This window comes from Anser brachyrhynchus, assembly GCF_964034855.1.
Source record: "Anser brachyrhynchus genome assembly, chromosome: 22".
Taxonomy (NCBI): Eukaryota; Metazoa; Chordata; class Aves; order Anseriformes; family Anatidae; genus Anser; species Anser brachyrhynchus.
In genome coordinates, this window is record NC_137715.1 from 2912091 (window position 1) to 2935714 (window position 23624).

Consider the following 23624-nt stretch of genomic DNA (forward strand, 5'->3'; position numbering starts at 1 on the left):
ACTGTTAAACAAGCACTGCTTTCTTTACGTTACTTGTTAATGGATTGCACTTTTCGAACTATATATTAAAGCTAGCTCACGAGAGAAGATTAATGATCTTGCAGCTTGATTGGCTTTTAAACAGCAGTGCTATTGCATTAAGAAAAAAAAAGCTAACAGAAGTTTTGTTTTAATAAACTAAAGCAAAGATGGATTCCCCTCAACGTACCCGGGGGATTGTTAAGTTATTCTTTGCACACCTAACACCAAAGTCTGAAAGGAAGCTCACTCCGTACAAGGAAGTTTGAGGTGTGCCAGGCCAATGCAGCGTTCACTTCACGTGCAAGCTAAGCAATAGTCATGGCATTTTGATTTAGCAAAAGCCCGGAGTTATTACCAAGAAAACGCCTCGAGATAATAGCTGGCCTAGATAGCAAATCAGAACAGAACATCAGTGCAAGGTAGTCAGTACCTGGCATGCTTTGACATCAACACAGTTTGTTTGCAGCTTCAAACTCTGAGCCAAAGAGACAGCAGAGAGCGAAAAAGGAAAATAAAAAACTCAAAATACTGCAGATAGCAGGCTCGCTGATGGCTTTCAGTATGACTAAGGCAGGTGTACTTCTGGACCCTTGGAGTTATTGCTGCATCTATTTACTACAGTTTTCTACTTACTTTGTCACCATCGTGCTTTTTGTAAAAAGAAAAAAACACCAGCTCAGCTGTATTTTAAAACAGAGAAATGAGTGTTTGGGAATAAGAAAACTGATGAAGGTTTAATGCAATTTATTCCCTTACTACATATGTTTTCCACAAAGGGGTCCAGAAATCAGAAATAATACTAATGCAACTGGAGGATTTAGATGTTAATGAAGTGGCAAGTGAGATGGTGAACCAGCCTGATTGCTTGGAAGATACAGAAACCAAGTGTGAATGCAAATTACCATAGCTCTGGTGTGTGATAATTAGGCAGAGACAAGATTCTCTTACTTTGCGTTGCATCAAGGACTGCTTCTTAAATTGGTGCTCTTCCACCACTTCTAAAAAAAGTTCTAAAAAAAAAGTCTGGAAAAACAATGATAAAAAAGACATCTGGAATAACCAAGCCCTGTTCTCTACTATTGCAGATAACCCCGTATTCCCCTTCCAGAAGTAGCCATGCCTGTTTAAGGTTTCTTGCTCCCTTAAGTTGTATGCAGGCCCTGGAATCTACTGCTTTGATGATCAGGAACCTTTTCATTTTCCAGCCCAGATTTATTCATGGATATTTTCTCCTATTGCCAGGTTTGTCCTCTAATTTAAATTATTTTCCCTCAGCTACACTTATCTGATAATCACAGAATCAGTTATACCTCTTCCCTCTGCTTTTGTTTCAAGGGCAGAAATCAAAATAGCCTAGGCTTGTCAGCCTATCAAAAGTGTCACCGTGTTCATCATGGCCCTCCTTTGCATTATCCCCCCTTTAGATCTTCCACCTTAAAGATTAGAGACAAAATTTGTGATCTGCATCTCAGAAAAACATCTCTCCAGAGCTCCACACAGGTCTTCCAGATGACCCTGTACTCCTAGAAATTTCTCTACATGCTTCCTAGGATAATGTATTTGCCTTTTTAATGATCAAATACCTATCCACACCATGAATAAGTTCACAATAAATATTTTCCCCCTTTTCTATCATCATCTTCCCCCTAGGCAGGGGGAAGCAACTATTAGCACAAATACCAGGTAACAAATACATGACTTCACATTCTGTCCCATCGAATCTGTCCCTACCATTACCGTGTCCTTCAAGCTAACTTTGTTTTGTTTTTCCTGAGGTTTAGAAACCTGTAATGACAATTTATGAGTCTAACTTTGAAATATCAGACTCTGAAAGGAATGGCTCTTTAGTCAAAAGACTCAGACCAGGAGCCTAAGTTTATAAAGACTGATGAATGCAGAAAATGCTTCATAGTAAAGATACTCTTTTATAATAGTTAACAAGCCAGGTAGGGAAGGGCTGTGTAGGACAGTTACATGACAGGACAGTAGGGTAAAAACATCCTTAGGAAGAGAGGATGTTCAGACAAAAATAGGACTAGCTCATAGCAGGCACGTTAAAAACTGAATCATTGTGCTTATACAGCACAAGCGTGAAATGTTAACTTTGAGTAAAACTGAAAACATTCAACACACGGGAACGTTGGATCTTTTGAGGTGGTCCTAGCTATAAACTATTCAGCAGCTCAAGGAAGTTAAGAATGAAAACCCTGACATAGTTATTATACCTTAAAGAACCAGCTGAGAGTTCATATGTCAGTCTAATAAAGAACAAAGCGTAGTCACTCCCCTGCAAAGAGAGAAGTGAGATGGTGAAACAGTGCATGCATTTAGTAGGGCAAGGAGCCTTGCAAGACATAAAGTGAAGGGGACACTCTTTTCAAGTAACGCCAGGCTTGAGTAAAATATTTCCCATTAATAATTTGAGATCTTTTTTCACATTGTCATGTTTTAATAAATAACGTTTGTAACTTAAATGCTTTTCTGCACAAAAGCATTGACTTAAACTTTTACAGCTATCTATAAAAATAGCTATTATTCCTGTGTTGGCTGGTTCCTTATTTGTTAGGCAAATACTGTTACATCATTTTCAGACACTGGCATGATCAGGGGCTGCACCACAAGCGTAATTTAGCTAATTACCAAAGGCTTGGCTACAGTTCCTCATCTTGAGCATCTCATGCTGTGCAGCGTGCTCTAATGCAGGTACCCTCCTCCCCCTAGCAGGGCTGTTTCCCAAATATTTTTACATGCACTCAAGAAACTCACTATTTCTACTTCTAGTTAAGAAGTCACAAGCAAGTCTTACAAAACACGTAACTGACTCTGAAAACCACCACGTACTTCAATAATATGCCATCCGGCTGTTTTCGAGCCAACAGGATATGCCCAGCTCTTATTTTCAGTCTTTCTCACAGCGACTGGCAGGAATATTTTTTGCTTTTAAGCTGAAAGCAGACGTCCCACAATGACTCGCTCCAGAAACCAGCAGGTGAAGGCGGCCCCGGCGTGCAAGCCGTGCCGTTAGCTCCTCAGAGCTGGCAGTGCTGGAACTGTGCGTGGAGCAGGAGATGGCAGCCTGGGTGCCCCTGCGGTTACAGGGCCGACCACAGCCAGGCCTGAACCTGTTCCCCACCCCCCCCCATAGTTTCCTATCGTAGCCCACACAGCTGGAAACACCACCTTGAGTCAAAAATAAATTTTGCTGCGCGCAGTGGAAGGGCGACGCGGTGGCCTCTCCCAGGAGGGGGGCGGCTGACACCCAGGGAGCAGCGCTGTCCTTTGCCTCCGAGCACCCCAGAGGCTTTAGGGGCGCCTGTGAAACAAACAGAAAAAAAAAAAAACACAACCCAAAAAGCGCAGGGTGTGGGTGGGGAAGGAAAGAGGCAGCTGCGTGTGGGGCTGGGGACCCCACCTTCCTGTCAGGAGGCTCCGCAGCAGCGAGCGGCGGCCCCGAGGAGAGGAAAGGGCGGGGGGCAGGCGGGAAGGGCCGTTGGCACCCCCCAGCCGTTGGCCTCACGGGGCAGCCGTTGGTGTGGGGGCGGCATGGCGGGGGGCAGCGGGAGGCCATGCTCCCCCCTACGAGTCCTCCTGGGGATGGTGGCGGTGGCAGCGGCAGGCTGGGGTGCCCTAGCTGGAGGTACCAAAAGGCCCGCAGGGGTGGGCCCACCCCAGGCACGGTTCTCCTCAGGGGGCTGCTGCGGGGTCCGGTGGTACCGAGGGATGGGGGCAGTGCTGCCGGGTGAGCAGGCTGTGGTGGCCTGCAGGACCGACCTTCAGCACTTAATAAAGGCCATGAGGTGATGTGGGGGGCAGCAGTGCTGTTTCACCCCCTCAGCCTGACTCCAGACAGGCAGAAGTCAAGTAGGGCTGTCCTGATCTGCCACCAAGGCCCGAGAGCGTCTCAGCAGTCAGGACGAATGCTGGGAATACTGCCATAGCTGTTTGTGGGGTTCTTGCACACAACCCCTCATGCTCAGCCATCTGCATGCTGTCTCCCAAAAGGCAGAGGCTCACAGGTGCTTGAAAACCCAACACCCACCCACAGTCACCATGTTGCACCCCTCCTGCTTCCCAAGGCTCTCACGGAGCCATTGCAAAGAGCTTTAGCTTTCTGATTGGATTTTTATACAGCTTTTTTTTTTTTTTTTGGTAAAGTGAAAGGCTCAGCTAGCCTGGAACCTGCTGTATTAAAAAAGATTCACAGCCTGGGCACTAAAGCAACAAAAAGTGGCAAGCTAGCAACAAGTGGGAGCCCTCGTTTTGGAAGGGGGAAGAAGGGAAGCAGCAGGAACTTGCTAGGACAAAATAAATGGCTAAGAATCATGCATTTAGACTTCTCCGTATAATATTCTAAGTCTTTTTCCCTACAGCAAGTGCTGTACCTGAAGAAGAGCTACGTTCTGTTGGCTTAATTCAAAATAATTATATTTATGCTGACATCAAACGTGAAGGTAAATTTGTCGGATTATAAATATATTTAAGTCTTACTAGACTTTTGAAATGCCATTTAAGTACAGTGATCATTATGTAAACAATGCTATGCATGGAAGTGATGCAACCAGGCTTAGCTAAGCATACTGCTGGAGGCTCCGGAATATGGTTGACTGCATACATTAGCGAGATGGTGCAGGCTGAGAAATACACTTGTCCTGTGGTGCACTCGTGGAAGATGTCGTGTCTAAACAAGAGTTGCCTGCTGAGCTACACAAACCCAAGCTCAAAACCTGGTGCTGGGACCCTGCAGCTCGGTCTGGTGGTTTCTGCTACCCACAGTCAGCACCCACCGCCCCGTGGACAGTTCCAGCTGTTAATAGCAGCAAGCAGAGACACGACCAGCCTTCTCGTTAGTCCCAACAGGAAAAATTAGCTTAACATCACATTAAGTATAGCTTTGTCATTTCATTCCATGTCATTTACCTTATTCTCTTGTGTTGCAGTTAAAGTGTATGTTAAAGTATTTACAAATAGTCCATTTCTGGTATGCATGGATTTGTCTCTTTCTCAAGAAGAAATAATAGATCCCAAGTATTTGTGGATTGGTCCAGATGGAAAGAATTTAGAAGGTTAGTTACTTTTTTCTGACTACAAAGAATTTCCACTCTTCCTGCCTTCGCCATTTTTTCCAAGTCACTGATAGAATAGACTTTTTACAGTACTTCTACTCAAACTTACAAACAGCCCCTGCCTCTTGGGGGTGGGGTCAGAAATCAGGAAAATATGCTGAGGTAGAAAACTAATTTCTCTGTTTACAAGGGGAAAAGTTGACCTCAAATGGTTAAATAAGTTACCGTGCATGAAATCACGTATTTTCCTTGTTTCTGTTGATGCTACCCTGCAACAGTGTGGTGGGTCCAAACAGTCGCATGGCCCTTTATCAGAGTTTTCCACAAACTCCGACAGACTACATTTCCTTTCTCCCTCTAAAACTATAAAATGCTTGAGATAAAAGCAAACTTGCAGCAAGTCTAAGAGGTCGAATTTTAGACTAACACAAATCAGTGTGTCATTATGTACTAAAAGCCTCATCTTTAAGTGTTTTAAATGAGCAGAGCATCAGAAACCAAGTATTTCCAGTGATCAACTATTTCCTGTTTCTATTCTAGGGCAAACATATGCGAATCTTACAGAAACTGGAAAGTTGATGCTGATGGGTTTTAAGGAGTCCATGTCTGGAGCCTACACTTGCACTCTTTCTCGCAGAATCATAGAAACTATGACACAAGAAGAAGTAGACGTGTTTGAGACTTATAAGTTTATGTTATACGGTAAGGTTACTTGCTTACTAGTAAGCTAATGCACATAGCCTTTGCCGTTTGGTGTGTTTATAACAGGAGTGTTTATTTCAAGGCTTGATAGAGATTGTTAACATTCTGTGCCAGAAGAGAAATATGCGTATATAGATAGTCAAATATCCTTCCAGTCTGGGAAAAAGTTTAAATGACAGTCAAGAACATATGGCAACTCAAAGAATAAAATAACCCCTACTTTCAACAAGAAACAAGTGAACTACAGTAATTCCAGTGTTACCCAAGATCTGAAAAGAAAGCTCAGGTCTGAGCGCAGTCTCCTACAAGAGAGATTACCATACTGAGCCTAACGCCGATGCAGAACGAGCTTGAACAGTACACTCAAGCCTTCCTCCACCCTTTGTAACCACTGTTCACCAACATCACCTCTCCACCCACAAAATAACGTCTCCGAAATGCTCAAAAACACTAACCTTTTTCAATCATTTTTAAAACATTCCCTCCCACACCTTAGCTGCATAGTGTTTTTGCATCAACCCAATCCGTTTCTGTATTTATTTTACTATGACGCCGTGTTACTGAACTAGCATATCTATTTGCCCCTTTTTTGTTTCAATGTGTAGGAGCAGAGCCTCATAACACAAGCACAAATTCCTGTATATTTCAGACTAAAACGTCCCTTACTGTTTGAGTCAGCTACAACAAGGATAAATTTGTTCTGGTTTGGTTAATGAGTAAACTATTTACTTGTTTACTTTTGAATAAGTGCCTGTGTTTCTGATACAAAGTACACTGATATAGAAGATAAGGCACTGTACAAGATTGAGTGATTACACTGCTGAACTCATACACAAACTATTTTCTTAAAAGCATACAGGGAAGCTGACCACGCATATCAGATATCTGTTCGCTTTACTGCAAAGGGATGTGAGCTAGCAGCTAATGCCCAGTTCTTTGAGGAACTGAAGAAAATCTTAGACAACATAATTTCTGATCTGACATGCCACATCATAGAGTCATCGTACAAATGCCATTCCATCAGGATACCAAACCAAGGCCTCCTGCGTGAGCTATTTTTTACTTTTCAAGGTAACACATGTCAGCATTTGTTTGGGAGTGATCATTTCTATTTATAAATAACCTGGGTGTACTATAAACATCTGAAAAATATTAAAATCAAGCATACCTGCAGACATCGCTGCCCTTTATTTGCGATCCCTGTATTTTTTCTTACAAGCCCACAGATGGAGCTAAAATGCAGTTCATATGCTGAATGTGTAGTACAGTACTTACAGCCTTAGCAAGAAACAATCCTTTTCAAGGTGTTCGGTTTGAAACAGTTATCGAAAGGAGACAATTGAATAGATACGATTTTTCACTAATATAATTGTAAAAGGAAAATGGCCTGTTGTTTTTCATTATTTGATTTTTAATAAGCCTGTGACCTATGTGGTTTTGCTTGATTCTAGGAAACTGCAGAGAGGTAAAAAGCCAGAGCTTCACAGTTCCCTTATGGTAATACTGATGTGGCTGTATTGCCTTGCAAAAGAGGTTAAATCAGCCCCGATGGCTGCCCTAACTTAGATGTTTTTATCGCCAAGTAAAGGAAATTATTCAGTAATGCTTTGACCATATTTTCTCCCGTACCTGTTCTCATCACGTGCCAACCAGAACCACCCAACAAGTTGTGGAACAGTTTGGTGGCCGTTTTCCCCTCGGCAAAATCCAGGGGTGCTCGGAACAAAGTGGGGGGACAAAGCTTTGAAGTTTTCCTGCTACTTCAGTCCTCTCTGTACTGAGTGAGGGTGCTGTGTGAGAGTTTAGTTCCTTTCTCCTCACATCTCAGCATGTTCCCCCCACTCCGTTATTTTATTGGTTGACCTCTGACTCTTACTGGAAGAGCACAATTTAAGTAACTGGTAGAAACCACCAGGACCATCCCCCCTCCCTTTTGTCAGTGACTCATTTTTCAGAATTCAAGTACACCAAGTAAAAAAATTTTTTGAAACACTATCTTGACTAGAGATTGTGACAGAAAAAAAAATCACCATTCTCCACAAATTAGAGGATGAAACATAAAATGCTGAAGCATTCAGTGAAGAAATTTGTTGGTTTTTTTTTCCCCCCCTGAAATGAACCTGAAGATAGCTGCTGTAAGTTCACTAATACATCCTTAAATACAGACATGAATGTGTATCTCTTGTCCCCACCAATAGTTAATCCTTTTGCACCCGGATGGGAAGAAGTTTGCCGACAGGTTCCTTATGACTGTGAAGATGCAACAAACATGAAAGTCCAAGAGGTTCTGTGTCAGCCACCCTTGTCTTCTCCGCATGTTTAACACAAATTCCTGCCTTAGCATCTACAGATTTGACTGGTAGTAATCCAGCTTCCCCCAGATTTTATGGGATTAATATCATTGTAAGAGATGATTCATAGAGCTCAGATAATTAAGTTCAGAATGGAAAATTGTTTTAAAGGTCAGATTGATCCACACCAAAAAAAAAAGCCAGACTTACTGTTCCCATTATACTACCTCAAAAATAAGGAATCAAATATAAACATTTATGTTAGTACGTTAAACTTCCAGATCTTTAAATTAAATCTTTGATTTATGACTCAGTAAAGGGAATATAATTTAAAATAAACCTACTGTAGCCAGTTTCTGAAATCTGTTATCTCTGGCTTCTTAATGCTAGTATATACTACTGTATAGTAGCCTTGTGACAGCCTTGGGGGGGGGGGGGGACACCACCAAGAGGCATTTACTGACATTGTTAATCAAAACCATGACTGACTATTTTCTTTATTCTTCCAATGTTTCTGAATTCCAGGCAAGAGATCGGATTGGAGAGTTTTTCAGTAGGCAGACGTACGTTTTGAAGCACGAGTTTCAAACTGCCCCTACAATACACTACGTGGACAACAGCTTCTCAGTCACCCACGTTGACAGCTGTCAACCAGGTTTTGGGAAAAACCATATCACCCACCAGAACTGTGCCGGTTGCTGTGGTAAATAAAAACACTTTATTTACGTATTGCATGTTAGCCCTGATCACAGCCCTCTCTGAAAAGTATTTGGTAAACATCAGGGTCAGAAGTCAGGATATTTCCATTCGCCTTTTGGGAAGACATCCCTTCCCATCAGATTTATTTTTATTTATTTCTTTTTTAGAAGTGCCATGTGGAAGAGCGAGCTGGCAGTGTTTGCAATGGTTGTTAACACGTTAGTAGATAAAACTATTTCCAAACAGAGTAAATGGAAGCAGCGAAGTGTTCCTTCTTCCAGGCCACTGCTCAGTGACAACACTCAGGATGTTGGGCAAATAAAAAACAATTACCTTAACGGTAGCACAGCTAGAAAACCCTCAGTTGCTTTAAGGGACCTTCTGCCAGCCGCACCACCGCTGGTCCTGGGGCTGGGGGCGGCACAGGGGGTGGCACAGGGGGCTGGGGAAGGGCTGGCTCTGCTGCAGCACCCGTGGGCTCCTGCTGACGGGCTGGCCCCGGCTGGGGCAGAGGGGAGCTGACAAACTCTGTTCTCTCCACAGTGGTTTGCGAGCCTGGAACATACAGTCCTAACAACGCAGTCACCTGCCACGTTTGTACCAGGCCTCACATCAAGAAGTACGGAGCAAAGTTTTGCTAATAAACATACGACAGAAATTGGAAAATTGAATAGAAGCTGTGAAAGCACTGTTTTTTTGTGATATACTTTTCATTTTTAGCTACCAGTTCTGGAATCCTACATTAATTGTTGAATGATAGCCAAACTCCATCATTCACACACCCTGGCATTTTCTGTATTCAGGGAACACTTACAGAACTGATGTATAAAATGAAGCGTTCATGCAACATAAAGTAACTTTTTTTTAATAAAAAAAGAGGCAGTTTGTCACGTGGCCGTGGGTGCAAGGAGTCCATTTCTTGGTGGTGACACCAGACAAGCTTCTCGCTGCAGTTTGCCCAGAGAACATTAAGAAGCTACAAACAGCTCAGGGAAAGGTGGCAGAGCTGCTGTGGAGTTATGAGCCATAGTGACGTGCCAGAATCTCTGTATTAATAATACCTGGGAGAAATTACTCAGAAGTAGTAAGTATTTAATCTTCGTGATTTAAAAACATAAGCGATCTGTTCCTCTATATTTCGCTGTTTCTTTCTTTGAGTCCCGAATGCTGCAGCCTGCGCAATGCGCTGGGAGCAGCCACGGCTCCACGCGGGGCTTTCCGTGCTGCAGCCACCAGTGGGAGCTCTGCACCGGGAGCGTGGAGTGAGACCGAGTCCCCCAAACCAGGGGGTTACCACCAAGTCCTGCAGCCCAGCCAGAAGCAAGGACGCTGCTTTTGTGGCTTGCCTTGCCCACATCCCAGGGAGGGAAGCAGGGAGGCTGCTGAGCCTTCTCTGCCTGTTTGCTGCTGCATCTTCTCCTCCACCTGAGCAAACAAGTGGCACAGCTCTGCTGGCCCCAGGGGCGTGTTGGACAGGATTATCCATCCCCTTACGGCAGCTGTGAGCTCCCAAGTTCACCAGGTCAGTAACAAGTCGAGATACAAATTGCCAAACACTGAGATAACAACAGGAAAGCTCTCTTCCCAGAAGAGACTTACTCTGGTCTGCTGCTGAAGGTTAGCTGCCGTAGCTGCAGCAGTCGATCACTTTGCTCACAAAGCAGCATTACCAAAAATTCTGATTTGCTCCTTTCAAGAGCATCACGAGTAACACTGCCCTCCTACCCATCCCTACTGTGGCTGGCTTCTGAGCCACGGCGGAGTTACAAGAACAGGCTTTTACAACTTGTCTTTAAGCTTTGTAAGCTGCTCCCTGCCAGAGCTGTTGCCTTCCAGACTCCTTGGTCACTCTGTCGAGGGGCACAAGAGAACTCCCCCTCCTTCCCCTCTTGCTCCAGGGGCAGCCAAACCACCAGCACGGTCCTATTTGAGGCCACCTGTGCACAGGGGTTGCAGCCCCCCAGGACCAGACTGAAGGGGACCCTGCACCCTGTGCATGCGCACACCCAGCCCTGGAAAGCCCTGTCCAGCTTCCCATGGAGCAATTCCTCTCCTTTTTGCGCTGTGTAGTAGTAAGTCAAGCAAAAGAACACCTCCCGCTCAGTAACCGCAACTTCTTATGGCATCTAGAAATTCCTTGGTGGGTACTCATCCAAAAATCGACCAGATTCAACCCAGTTAAACTTATCCATTTTGACAGCAACACAGCAGGAGACGGCATGGGCACAGACCACGCTCCGAGCTTTTCAGAATCATTACTTATTAAATACTGACGAATAAAATGTACTGTAACGAGCATTTAAACTGCCTGTAGGCTGATTATCTCAGCCGCCAACTGGACACTGTGTGCACCGCTCAGGCTTATACAGATTAAGCAGAAGGGCTCCGCGACTGTTCCCTGTGTTCCTTGGCCTATTTCACAACAGAGCATCTCACAGAGGAATGCCACATACATAAATTATTATGGGGAAAAAAGCAGTAAGTAGGCACTGAGCGTAATGGCTAGTGAGTCACAAATGAGCACTTGCTGCCTCCTCCCTCTCTTAAAAAATGCAGTTACAGAAAGCTCTTGTAGTGCTTCGGGTTTTCAGTGGGCTTTTAAAATGTGGAAAAATAGGTCAAACATTTCCATATTACATTGCAGAGGGGTTTGTCATTAATCCCATGCAGACTTTCAAGAAAGAGGGGGGGATGCAAAGCAGCTTCTCTCCAGCCTGTTGTGGACATAAGCTCTCCCCATCCAGTGGGGCTCCCCCCATTGCTGCCTGGGACAACCCAAAAGGCAGCCGCTGCTTTTATTTTTGGCACAGCATTGCTTGGAGCTCCAGCCCTTTCCTTTTCCCAGGCTGAAGGATCGCCATCCCACTTCAAACTTTACAAATCACTATGACCAGCTCTCACTTGGCCTCACCTTTATTTTTTACAGTCCCCAGCCACAGCAGCCCACGAGGAGCATTACAGCCATGGTCACCACTAAGTCCTCCTTTCGCCCTGCTCCTTTTTTTGTACGCCTTCCTCCCCCTCCTCAGATGCTCTTGGCACAGACACCTCCAGGTAAGCGGCTGCCCCAGGCACTGTGAGCCTCAGCCTGCCCCCAAGCACGAGGCTTTCCGTAAAGGATGACGGAACGCGTCAAGCGTGGCGACGAACTCTCACAAATAAATTGAGAACTGAAAACTTCCTGCCCCCTTTCTCAGCGCAGACCTCCAACAACTCAGCCTCGCAGCCAGGCAGCCGTCGGCAGCGCGGGAGCGCTTTGAAGCCCCTGAACGACAAAACCCAACCTGCCGCCTGCAAGCCACAGCCCGTTGTTCCGGTGTCAGAGCTGCATTTTCCCAGCCTGGAACAAACCACTTGAGAAGCACTTCACAAACACATGTTCAAGCACTCACTGCAGAGCCGCTGCGCCAGCTAGCGGGTTACAGCACGGAGCCAGGACCGCGTCTGCCGGGGTGACAGTGGCATCGCTGCACCGGTGCGAAGGTCTCCTGCCTCCCACGGCACCTCTGTTAACCCATACGTGAGCTGGAAGAGGAGCAGGAGAGGCTGCAGCTGCCCAAGGCTCACAGCACACCCCCATGCAGCAAGAAAGCAGCAGCCCCTGCTCACCTGATTATAAGGAGAGAACAAAAAGCTCCTCCTGGGGCAGGAGGGCACGGGGATGGTGCTGATCCAGGGCACCTGGTGCTGATCCAGGGCACCTGGTGCTGCAACGCATCCCATCTGGGAGGGAGGCTTTGCAGGGGGGGCAAACACTGGGGGCTGTGTCTGGAGGGGGCAAAAGGGCTCCTACCATGAGCTGCTTCCCTGTGAAGTGGCTTGGAAAAGCACCAGGGTGTCCCTTCTGTCCCCAGTAGCCCCAGCTGGTCCCGTGGGCGTGCTGGGCTCAGTGAACAGGGACAGCCCCGGCTGCAGCTTCGGGGCTCCGAGAGGACACGCGTTGGGGGCGCGAAGCCCCCCTGCAGCCGTGCTCCCGGGGGGGCAGGGGGTGCAGCGCACAAGCGGGGCTGTTTGATTTGCTGAGTCAAAGCCAGCGGCCGGGAGCTGGTGTGAAATGCAAAGTGTGTTTAGGTACGGCAGCCCCCGTTAAGTTCCTCGGTGGGACCAATCATTTATAGAAAATTAAGCATATTTTCAAGTGCTCTGCTGAGCTGGAACCGGGGGGAAAAAAAAAAAGAAAAAAAAAAAAAGGATCCAGTGCTGCTTTCTGGCACCTAAACCCTGGCCTGGAGCGAGGCCGGGGGAAGGATGGCAGGAGCCCCGCGGGTGAGACAGACAAACGGACACGAGGGGCAGCCCCAGCCTGTGGGCACGAGCGTCCACACGTCCCACCAGGGAGAAGTGAGCCTGGAAAGGTGATGGGGACGGCTCTGCAGGCCTCCAGGCTGCCCGTCACTGCCATCAGCAGGCACAACCTCCCCCAAAGCTCCCCAAAAGCTCCCCAAAACCTCCCCCAAAGCTCCCCAAAACCTCCCCAAAACCACAGTGATCAGAGCCTGGCGGCAACCCCTGCCTGGCGGCACATGAGGGATGGGGAAAAAATCAGCAGCAAGTCCAGGGGGGCAAAACGCTGAGCCTGCAACGACCTGCACGGACGGGCAGAGCTGTCGTGATCCTTAGCTCTGCTTCGCTTTCCCATCCCCTGAAATTAAATTTCCTCTTGCAGAAGTCCAGTGACCACATTTTATGCACAGCACCAGTCCTGTAACAAGCAGCATCGCAGGATTAATGAGTCCTTTGCAAGCAGTGAATAAGTATGATTCATTATTGGCAGCAATGCCACTGTAAATGGATTTTTTGTGGTGAAAATAAATAAATAAGCCTACATAACTGAAGGGCCGTTGATGAAGTGTAGGCCAGTTTTAATCACAGTGTAATTGCTGCCATCAGTTCTAATTATTTATAAATATTTTTATAATTGTGGAAATTAAACAATTAGACATCCTTCCTTCCCTCTTCAAAATCTAATCATTTAAAAGTTCAGGATGCGGTCTGGGGCCGGGAGCACCGAACGTACCTCGTGCACAGACCAAAACAGAATTGTTTTACCGTTCTCCTAAAACGCCTGTCCCGCAGAACGAAACGGGCACAGATCCTCCTCCACCCCCGGGAGCAGAAAGCCCCCGGCAGCCCCGAGAGCGGCCGAGGTGCCCCGGGAGTTCGTAACAAAGATTTAAGCGCGCGGTGAAACGGCGCAGAAGGAGGTCGTGCTGCTAATTCGCTCGTTACTGATCCCAGCAGATAAATCTACGGCGTGTCGGGGAAGAAATTACCCAGAAATGCGGTATTAACGTGGATGGGCTTACTGCATCGATAAAAAGACACGCATTTCCTAGAGCGCTGGGGGGGAAGGGCCCAGACCTCGTCCTTGCCCTTCCCGACCCATCCCAGCCCCGCTCGGCCGCGGGCACCTCCTGGATCCCTCCCTGATCCCTGTTTCTCTTCTCTCCCCCTTCCTTGCAACACCCGAGTGAACACCCAGCACTACCGCAGGCATAAATTCCATGCCGCTCAGTCCGTCCTAAGAGAAGTTCTCTTCCCGATGCTTATTGCAGATCTTTATGAGGTTTCTTATGTATTTTTCTCCCTGTCCCCCCGCACAGCCCAGCGGCTGCTCCACTGATCTGCTGCTCCCGCACCCCAGCCTCCTTCCCCGCGTGCCAGGGGCTGAGCTGGTTACAAACAGCAAAACGAAATCCGTTCGTTCGTTCCTTGGCAGCTTCGCACCGCCTCGCCCCCTGCCCCTCCTGGAAATTCCCTCCCTGGCGGTGCGGCGCCGGCCTCCGTGCAGCAGCGCTCCCGGGCTGCCCGTGCTGGAGAGGCTCCTCGTGCCGGCACAGCACGCGGGGTGTTCACAGCTCCCCGCACCGTGAGCGGGGAGGAATCGGCCTCGCAGCCCCCCGGGCTCCCCCCCATTGCCCAGCAGCTGGGCAGAGAAGCGGGAGCCCCGATTCCTGGTGGCCCCACAGGACCAAAGGGCGAGCTCCGTGCTGAGCCCAAAACACCCCAAAGGCAGCGCTCAGACCTGGTCACCATCCTTGGGGCCGGCTGCAGGTGACATTTCCAGGTTCTCTGCGGCAGGGATGAGGAATGCCAGCTTCCCTCCCCTGCTTGTGCAGGGGATGCTGCTTCTGCAGCCTCACAGCCGGCAGGACCCAAAACGCATTTAATGAAGCTTTAAAATCAATAGCACGGGTGCGGGAGGCGTTTCCCACCGGTGGAGGATTGCCGGTGCTGTGCTGCCACCGGGATCCACCTCCTTCCCCCTCTGCTCATTAGTGTCAGCTGTAACGAGCCTGGTATTTCCCATCCTAACAGCACCTCGGGCAGGGACAAGCCTGGGAGATGCGAAGGGGCCGGGGTGCGCACGCTGCAGTGCCGCGGTCCCCTCCTGGCTGACTCAAGGCACGGTGCGGCTCAGGGACACCGCCAGGGGCTTGCTGCTACCCAGACCCATTTTGGGGGGGGGGACACCAGCAGGACCGCGGGGAGCCGCAGCCCCCTGCCCAGCTGCTCATGGGGCACGGGAGGGGGCTCCCCGGGGAGCGGGGGCCGCCATCTGCTCGGGTTTGCAGGCTCTGCGGGCTGTCACGGCTGTGCCGCGTCTGGAGGCAGCCAAGTGACAGCGAAGGTCACCGTCCCGCGAGTGGGAGCTGTCGCTCCGCGTTAGGGCCTGGATTTCACCCTCAGTGGCATCAATTCTCGGCGTGAGCCACGCAGGGAGAGCTGCCGGTGAGCTGGCACGGGGACCTGGTGGCTGCGGGCATGGGGAAGGGCTTGGGTGTCCACCAGCCACTGCGGTCCCTGTCCCGTGTGCCGCACGATGGCCCCGGTCTGGTCTGGTGGGGACAGGAGGGCAGGGAGTGGAGCGGGACCCCAGCGGCTGCAGCTTGGGGACGGGCACAGCCTGGGGCACGTGGCGGTGACCTGAGCCGCAGGAACCGAGCGGCGGCGTCTTCATTAATTCAAGGCGTAGGTTGGGTTACCGGGGGCCCGGGGTGTCCGGTTTCTGCAGGCACCAGGCATGGCTGGGCACGGCTCTGGGCAGACACCGGGTGCTGTGGGTGTCCTTGGCCCTTCCTTGTGGCAGGGGTGTCGCCGGGGGGCCCCGTCACGAGGCGCTGCGGAAGCACCCACGCACCGACGCGATGCACAACCACCACGCGCCAGCCACGGGCTCCAAAGTAAAAGCCAATTTATTGTATAAAGTAAGAACGTGAAAGGTCCCTTAAACAAAACACATATTGGGTCAGACGGTCCCGGCGGTGCCCCCACCCAGGTGTGCAAGCGACCACCCGGGGGTGCCCGCGGGGGCTCGGTCCGGTTCCCCCCAGCCCCTTCCCTCCGCCGTGGGGAGGGGGCAGTGGCCGCATGGGCTGGGGCTGGGCCGGGGGCGTTTGTGCGTCACGGGGCTGCGCTGGGGATGTAGGCACTTGTGGGAGGGTGCGGGCACCGCTCCCTCCGCCAGCCCCGGCCGCAGGAGGGACGGGAGAAGAGCGGGGGCCCCGAGCCCTGCCTGCCCCCAGACGCACGGCGCAGCCGGGGCCAGGATCCAGCAATAAAAAGCCCCCGCTGCTCCGGGGCGGCTGCTGCCAGAGGATGTTCAAGCAGCTTTGGTTGGTGCTCTTGGTGAGTTAAGGCAGTTTAGCTTCAGTTGGTTTAAAAAAGGGCAAAACCAGCAAAAAACAGCTCTCAGGGGCCAGAAGGGTCCGGGTCTGGTCTGGCTTTTCTCCGAGGCTCCGCTTGGACCCTGCACGCCCCGAGGTGGGAGCGGAGCCGAACGCAGCCGGGCGCACGCGGGGCAGCCCTGGCGGCGCGGTGCTTCTGGCCCATCTCTACCTACCGAAACCAGGAACCTGCAGCCCAATCTGGGAAGTGTCAAAAAGGGACGTTGGGGCTTTTTGGGGTGAGGGGAGATTCAGGCTCCTGCCAGCGGCACGGGAAGCGGGGAGCAGGCGGACGAGCAGCCGCCTCGTCCCCGTCCCAGCGCCGTCACAGTGACCGGTCGCAGCCGTGTGAGTCCTTGAGTAAGAGGCGGGAGCCGCGGCGGTGGCGGTGCCGCTGGGCTGGAAGCCCCGACCCGCGTGGTTTCTGGGGAGCACCGAGGGGGAACCCGCTCCCCCCATGCCCTCGGCCCCCTCCATCAGCACCCACCTCCCTCGGCACAGGGCTCAGCCCAGGGCAAGCTCCTTTCCCGTTTGCATCTCGCAGAAACGCACGCTCAGAACGGGAGGTCCTGGTTTGGCCCCCCCCCAGCACCCATCTCCGAGCGGGGGACCCCCTGCGGTGGGACCCCGCGCCCCTCACTCCACCCGGGAACGGCCGGGGAGCAGCGAGGGCGGAGAGGGGAGATGGGGCCGCAGCGCCCAGCGCGAGGGACAGGAGCTGGGACAAACCCACACCCGCCCCTCGCCTTTCCCCACCGCTGCGTCCCCCTGTCCCCTGTCCGTCGGTCCCGCCGGGCTGCAGCTCTGAGCCCAGCCCGCGTCCCCCCGGGCGGGCAGCCAGGCGCCCTGTGCCGCTGGGAACATCCCTCGGGCGGCGGAGGGTAAGCCGGAGGGATTAAAACACTGATTTCGTTAATGCCCCAGGGGATCTCTGCAAAGGAAATAAAAAAGTTTGGAATGAAGTCCGAATGTCCAGCTTAGTCGGAGCGATGGCCGTGCGGCGGGGGCACGCTGGGGGTCTCCCCGCTTGCTTCGTCCTTGTTGCCAATAACCGCTCCCCGCTGCAGCCGCGTCCCCTCACCGTGCCCGACCCCGGTGCTCGCGTTGCTGCGGGCGGCCACGGCTGCCCCGGCCAGACACCGACCCCCCCAGAACAAAACAAAGCACGGCGATTTCTGCGCGGCGACAGCAGCCGGGAACAGCCCCGGCCGGCCCCGGGCCCCGCGGGTCCCTCACACCACGGTGCTGATGGTGGACGACTCCTCCGAGCGCCGCTGCTTGCTGGGCAAGGACTTGAGATACTCGAGGTGCCGCCGGGCGTCCTCCTGGTTCTGCCGCACGTAGTAGACCAGGTAGGAGATCACCATGGCGAACCAGCCGAACATGGTGACCAGCATGGCGATGTCCGTGGTCTTTTTGTACATGTTGCAGAAGTCCGTGTCCGCGATCACCTGCAGGAAGGCTTTGCCGACGTGCTCCTCCTGCACGGAGGAGTCGCAGACGATGCCGCCCGAGGAGCCGGCCACCAGCTCCACCGTGCGGATCAGCTCCTGCAGCCGGCAGTCGCACAGCCAAGGGTTGTTGGAGAGGTTGATCTTGGCCTTCAGGTTGCTGAAGGCGTCCTTGCTGACCGACACCAGCCTGTTGGAAGACAAGTCCAGGGAGTGCAGGTGGTCGCCCAGGCCGCGGAAAGCCCCGCTCTCGACGCCGGCGATGGCGTTGTGGGACAGGTCCAGCTCCAGCAGCAGCGGCAGGTCCCGAAAGGCGTCGCGGGGCAAGAAGGGGATTCGGTTGGAGTCCAGGTAGAGCTTGTTGGTGTCGTTGGGGATGTCTTTGGGGACCTCGGTCAGCCGAGCGTTGCTGCAGCGGAAGGTCTTCAGCCCCTCCTCCTCCGAGGGGTAGCAGCCCTTGGGGAAGGCGGCGGCCGAGCGGAGGCAGGAGGCCAGGAGGAGGACGCTCTGCAGGAGCAGCCACATGGTCGCGGAGCGCAGGAGGAACGGCTCCACCGGAGGCATGGCGCCGCGCTGGCTTGCTCACGCGGCCGCCGGCCCCTCGGCTCTTGCCCGCGGTGGTTTGTGCTGGAGTCGGTGCATCTGGGACGGAGACAGCAAGGGCACAGCGTCAGGCAGAGGTGCCAAGGGGCACAGGCGCTGCTCTGCCAGCGGTGAGCATCGCGCCCGCCCCGGCGCGCCCAGCCACGGGATGGGAACGGGGATGGGGACAGCCGGCACGGCTCACTCGTCCCCCTGCCATCAGCGGCTGCGCTCAGTGTTCCAGCGCAGCAGGATTAGGCCCCGTGGGGCCGAGCGACCACACGTCTCCTGCGTGCAGCAGCTGGGCTGTAACAAACGGACACGGCGCGGGCTGAGCCAGAGGCGGGGGTGAGATCCCCGCCAAGGTCACCGGCAGTGCGAGCGCTGCCTGAAGGCCAACGCATCCTGCAGAGGCGGCCGGCAAGCCCTGGCTCCAGCCGAGCAGCCTCTGCAGGCAGGGCCCCTGGGGAGCGTGATGGAAGCAAGGCGCGGGCAGGAGCAGCGCAGGTTCCCCGAGCGGTGCGGGGCTGGCGCGCAGGCAGGGCTCTTGCTCACCAGCTCTGCTCCCAGCGCTGCCCGCCCCGGGGACGCAGGCACGCACCACGCTTTCTGTGGGGTGTTTGCTTTGGAGGGGACTGGCACAGGCGGGTGGCCGGGCTGCGCTGTCCCCTGCCCTGTGCCACGCCAGCCCCAGGGCCGGGCTGCCCACACCACCCTGTAACCATGGTCCCCATCCAGCCCTTTATTCCGGAGGGGAAAAACGTCAGCAGGAAAGAAACAAAAACAGAAAAAGGAAATTCACAGGAGCTGAGCGTTTAGCAAGTTCCCAGGGTGGTGGCAGCAGATAAGGCCACGTCCGAGAGCGGCGAGCGCGCTGCCCTGCTTTCCCAGCCACAGGTCCCGTCTCACCGAGGGGCCGCGGCGGCAGCGCAGGCAGGGCAGGATGCAGGAGCTCTCCTCTCCCAGCATCCCGTGACTGAAGACACCGGCGCGGAAGGGCTCCCCGTGGCATGGCTTAAGCAGAGCTGTGCTGTGGAGAGCCCCACGCTGTGCTGCCCCGGGCATCTCCTTGGTAGCCTGCCCGCAGCCTTGGGGCTGTCCCCTGCACCCCCCGCAGCACCCCAGGGTACAGGGGTCCCACGTCCTCCTCCCTGCCTGAGGCTGTGGGGTTGCAGCTCCTTGGGGCTGGGTTTCCCCGGGGAGGCGGCGATGCTGCTCCCCACTGGTGGGGGGGCCCAAGCTCCCCCCAGAGCCATGCTGGGGGCTGCTGGGGCTGTAGGGGGGAGGCTGCCAGGCCTGGGATGGGGCAAGGACGGGGCTTTCTCCTCTCGCTACTCAGCACCGTAACTCAGCTCGACTGCACCGAAACACCCCAAGGTCGCGCCAGCGCAGAGCCGGCCCCGAGCACCCCACTGCCGGCACCCCCTGAGCGGGGAGCGGGGCTCGGAGCAGCTGAAGGGCACCGGGAAACCCAGCCCCACACCGACACCTCCGCCTGGCCGGGGGACCAGCCCCCCAAGTCTGCCAGAAGTAACCCGGGGGGGCGAGCCCAGGGCCGGGCACCGCTGCAAACGGACCCGAACACACCGGGACCGGTGACCCAGGAAAGGGGGGAGCCTCGTCCGCGGCACCCCGGGGGCTGGGGGACCCCCCCTCGGGAGGGATGCGGCTCTCCAGGGCCCCACGGGGGGCTCGGATGGCTGCGGCCACGGTGCTCCGGACCAGGCACGGCACCGAGCGCGGGCGCAGCCAGCCCGGTGCAGCGCCCTGCCGGGGCGCGGGGTCCCCGGCCCGACCCCCGGGGGTCGCCGCCAGCCGCGGGGACTCCACCGAGGTGCCGGGGGGCAGCCGGGGCTGGCGGCGGCGGGGCCGCGCGGGCACCGGGACCCTCGGTGCGCCCGGAGCAGCCGGGGATGCCCGGGGTTCCCCCCAGCCCCGCTCCAGCGCCGGCTCCGCTCGGCACCGGGGGGGCGCGTTGCGGGCGAGGGAAGCCCCGGTAATTCCCCGGGGGACCACCCCCGCCCCCCGCACCCCCGCCCCTACGCCCGCCGCCTCCCGCCCTGCCCCTCCCGGAGCCGGGGAGCACCGGGGAGCACCGGGGAGCACCGGGGAGCACCGGGGAGGGGGGGTCCCGGGCCGGACTCACCTGCCGTGCGCCCCCCGCGGCGGCGGAGCGGCCCCGCGCCCCGGGCCGGAGCGGCCGCGCCCCGCGCAGCGCGGCGGGCCCGGAGCCGGCGGCGGCGGCGGCGGGGCCGGTGGGCGGGATCCACCGCCCGGGCCTCCCCGGGGCTCCCCGCCCCCGGCCCGCCCCGCCGGGGGGGCTGCACGGCGCCGGGCACCCCCGCCTCGCTCCCGGCTTCCCTCCCCGGTCGGCCCCGGGAGAGGCTGCGCCGCGGGACCCCTGCCCCGGGGGTGCGATGGGTTTGGGGGAGGGGGGGGGGGAAACACCGGGGGGACCCCCGAGCCCCCAGCCCGGGGGCAGCCGCAGCGAACGGAGCCGCGGGGGAGCGTCGAGCCCCACCGGGTCCCTGCGTGGGAACGGCGCTGCCCCCCCCCGTCCCCCCCGGAGGGCGATGCCCGGAGCTGGGCTGTGCCCCCCGCCTCTGCCGGCTGCCCACGGCTCAGCCCCGGGGACACCGGGAATCCCCCCAAGCCCCCCCGCCGCCGCCGTTCCCCCTCCCCCGCCACGGAGCGCGACCCCTCCCGGCCGCCGCCTCCCGCGGGCACCGGCATCGCTTACCCGGGGAAACCCGAGCCGCGGCGGGCAGCGAGGCGGCCGCAGCCCGGGGGGGGGGGAGGGGACCCGGAGCGGGCCCCCAGCCCAACCCCGAGCCGCCCGGACCGGGGCTCTCGGGGCTGCGCTCAGGACCATGGAGAGCGGCCGCCGTTACCGGGCCCGGCCCGTTCCCGGTGCCCCGTTCCCGGCTGGGGCCACTGCACGCAGCCGGCAGCACCGGGGCTCGCCCCCCCTGCCCCCGCGGGACACCGGGCACCGGGGACGAGGGGACGAGACCTTGCGAGCAAGGATGCCGGTGACCCCCGCATCCCGGTGCCCGTTCTCCTTGGAGAGGCCACGCGTTGCCACCCCCGCCGCTGCTCCGGCGGATAACCGGTTTAGGAGGCGCCTGGCCTGCATCTGGCTCCATTAGGACAACCGAAGCTGACGGGAGGGCTGGAGCCAGGCGCTCCCCGGGGACCCCCACGTTCCCCCCCCCAAGAGCTACCCCGGGGCTGCCAGGCCCTGGCGGGGCCCACGCTCCCGCCGCCGTCTCCATCGCTGGGGCTGGGATCGCAGCCAAGCCCACGCTGGGGCATCCTCCTCCAAGGCTGGCGGGCAGCAGGCAGGGAGCCTCCACCTGCCCTCAGGCTCCTCGGCTCGCGTCTCCCCACGGTTGGCCGGGGAGCGGAGCAGCCCCGAGCTCCCCAGTACCGCTCCCGGTGCTGCCGGGTGCCGTGCCCGCAGCAGGACCGGAGCTGGAGCTGCAGCAGCGCCAGGCGAGGCAGCCACCAGCTGCAGGAGCGGGGCTGGAGGGAATCACGGACGCATCCAGACCGATGCTGGGGCTGCTGGAGCTTTTGGCGAGCCCCAGCTGATGGTGGCCACGAGGAGATTCCTGAGCTCAGCCCAGGGGCTGGGGGGGCACCGGCGCTTCCCCACCCTATGGAGCCTGAAAACCCAGAGCCTGCAGTGCAGCGCGACCCCGCGCGGACCCTTCCCTGCCGCAGCCAGCACCGGCTGGCTAAAAATAGGCAGCACCGGCTCCCCGCTGCCAATATGCAGCTAAATATAGCCGGTACCGAGCCGGCAGCGGGACCGCGGCCGGCCGAACGGGAGGGGAGCGTGGCCCCCAACGTGGGGGTGGATGGGGAAACCATGCAAGAGCAGCCCCCCTGCAAGCAGGGAGCAGCCAGCCCGGGCTGCGGGTGGGGGGACGGATCCTCCTCCCCAGGGACCCCTTGCCCCCAAATTCTGGGGTTCCCTGGGTGGGTGAATCCGGGCTGGGGAGCCCAAGGAGCGGTTCCCCTCACTGCGCTCCCACCGGCAGTGAGAGAGAGGCTGCTGCTGCTGCTGCATCACCGAGAGGGATTAATATTTATGGGCGTTTAAAAATAGCCGTCGCATTGTGCTTCCCCCTCACGTGCGGAGTCAGCAGGGTGCGGGGAAGCTGCTAAATTAGATGTCACCGCGCAGAGGGAGCTGCTCAGTCAGGCAGGAGCGGGGATAAAAATAGAGCCTGCCATGCGTGCGTGGCTCCCCTGCAAAGCAGGGCCAGCTCCCGCGGGATCCCCCGCCTCCGCTCACGGCATCCCCGCACCTCACCGCGCTGCCGCGGGCACCCCCAGGGCGCCTGGGCAGGGACTGGGTTTTCCTGGCCCTGCGGGTGGGTCCCCCGTGCCCACGGCCATCCGGGAGCAGCCGCCAGGGGAAGCTCCGGCTGCGGGAAGCCACCCGGTGCCTGCCAGCGGCACGATGCCAGCGCGTGGTGCCCTGGTCCCCATGGCCCTGCCGTGCCCCGCTGGTGCACAACCGCGGGGCTGGGGCCAGATCCAGAGCTGGCACCCACTGGCACCGCTGCACCGTGGCTAGATGGGTGCACAGGGGGTCTGCGGGGCCCCTGCCCGCATCCGTTCCCTGCGGATGGGTGTGCGGCCACCCTCAGGCCCACAAGGACGCTGGCACAGGGTGCCCAGCCCTGGGCAGAGCAGGGGAAGCCTCGAAGCCTTCAGCACAAGGCGGCACCGCGAACTCCTCCATGCCAGAAACAAGACCCCAAAAATTGGCTTCGCCGTGTGGCCAGGGAGGGCTGGCAGCAGCCGTGCCGAGCTGGGGGGCTCTGAGCCATCCTGGTGGAGCCGCCTGTGCCGGGCGTGGGGATGGAGAGGGTACCCCGGGGGTGCCACGCTGACGGGCTCCGGGGCCGGCTGTGCCCTAGCAGGGTCCCACGGGAGCCAGCAGCAGAGCAGCTCGGGGCAGGGGCTGGCAGCACAAAGCGGCCTCGCCGCTCAGCGCCATGCTGCACCCTCTGCCGCTCCCCGGCAGGAGAGCTCGCCGCGGCGGCGGCGCGCACAAAGGCTGCACAGATGGCCGCGCGCACCGAGGGGCCGCGGCAGCGCCACGCTGCTGGCTTTGATCGCTGTGCAAACAAA

The 23624-nt window shown here is 56.0% G+C and overlaps 3 protein-coding genes across 4 annotated transcripts in view; 1 reads left to right on the forward strand and 2 right to left on the reverse strand.

Moving 5' to 3' along the window:
• IKZF3 (IKAROS family zinc finger 3) overlaps window positions 1-12349 on the reverse strand; it is a 47632-nt gene extending 35283 nt beyond the window's left edge. The window contains exon 1 of one of the 2 annotated variants that reach the window (XM_080565188.1): window positions 12169-12349. The gene's annotated coding sequence lies outside the window, so the exon portion shown is untranslated. The remainder of the gene's footprint in view (window positions 1-12168) is intronic. The other variant, XM_080565200.1, reaches the window with a different exon arrangement.
• ZPBP2 (zona pellucida binding protein 2) lies at window positions 244-12156 on the forward strand. The gene is made up of 8 exons (XM_080565211.1): window positions 244-3658; window positions 4392-4472; window positions 4959-5084; window positions 5625-5786; window positions 6639-6857; window positions 7985-8070; window positions 8603-8780; window positions 9320-12156. Exons 1-8 carry the CDS (start codon window positions 3565-3567, stop codon window positions 9415-9417), a joined length of 1044 nt encoding a protein of 347 aa, XP_080421337.1. The 5' UTR covers window positions 244-3564; the 3' UTR covers window positions 9418-12156.
• Window positions 12350-15957: 3608 nt separating the features above from the next.
• Window positions 15958-20724, reverse strand: LRRC3C (leucine rich repeat containing 3C). Its single transcript, XM_080564700.1, has 2 exons — window positions 20623-20724; window positions 15958-18536 (listed from the first exon to the last, which is right to left on the reverse strand). Exon 2 carries the CDS (start codon window positions 18456-18458, stop codon window positions 17676-17678), a length of 783 nt encoding a protein of 260 aa, XP_080420826.1. The 5' UTR covers window positions 18459-18536; window positions 20623-20724; the 3' UTR covers window positions 15958-17675.
• Between the last annotated feature and the right edge of the window lie 2900 nt (window positions 20725-23624).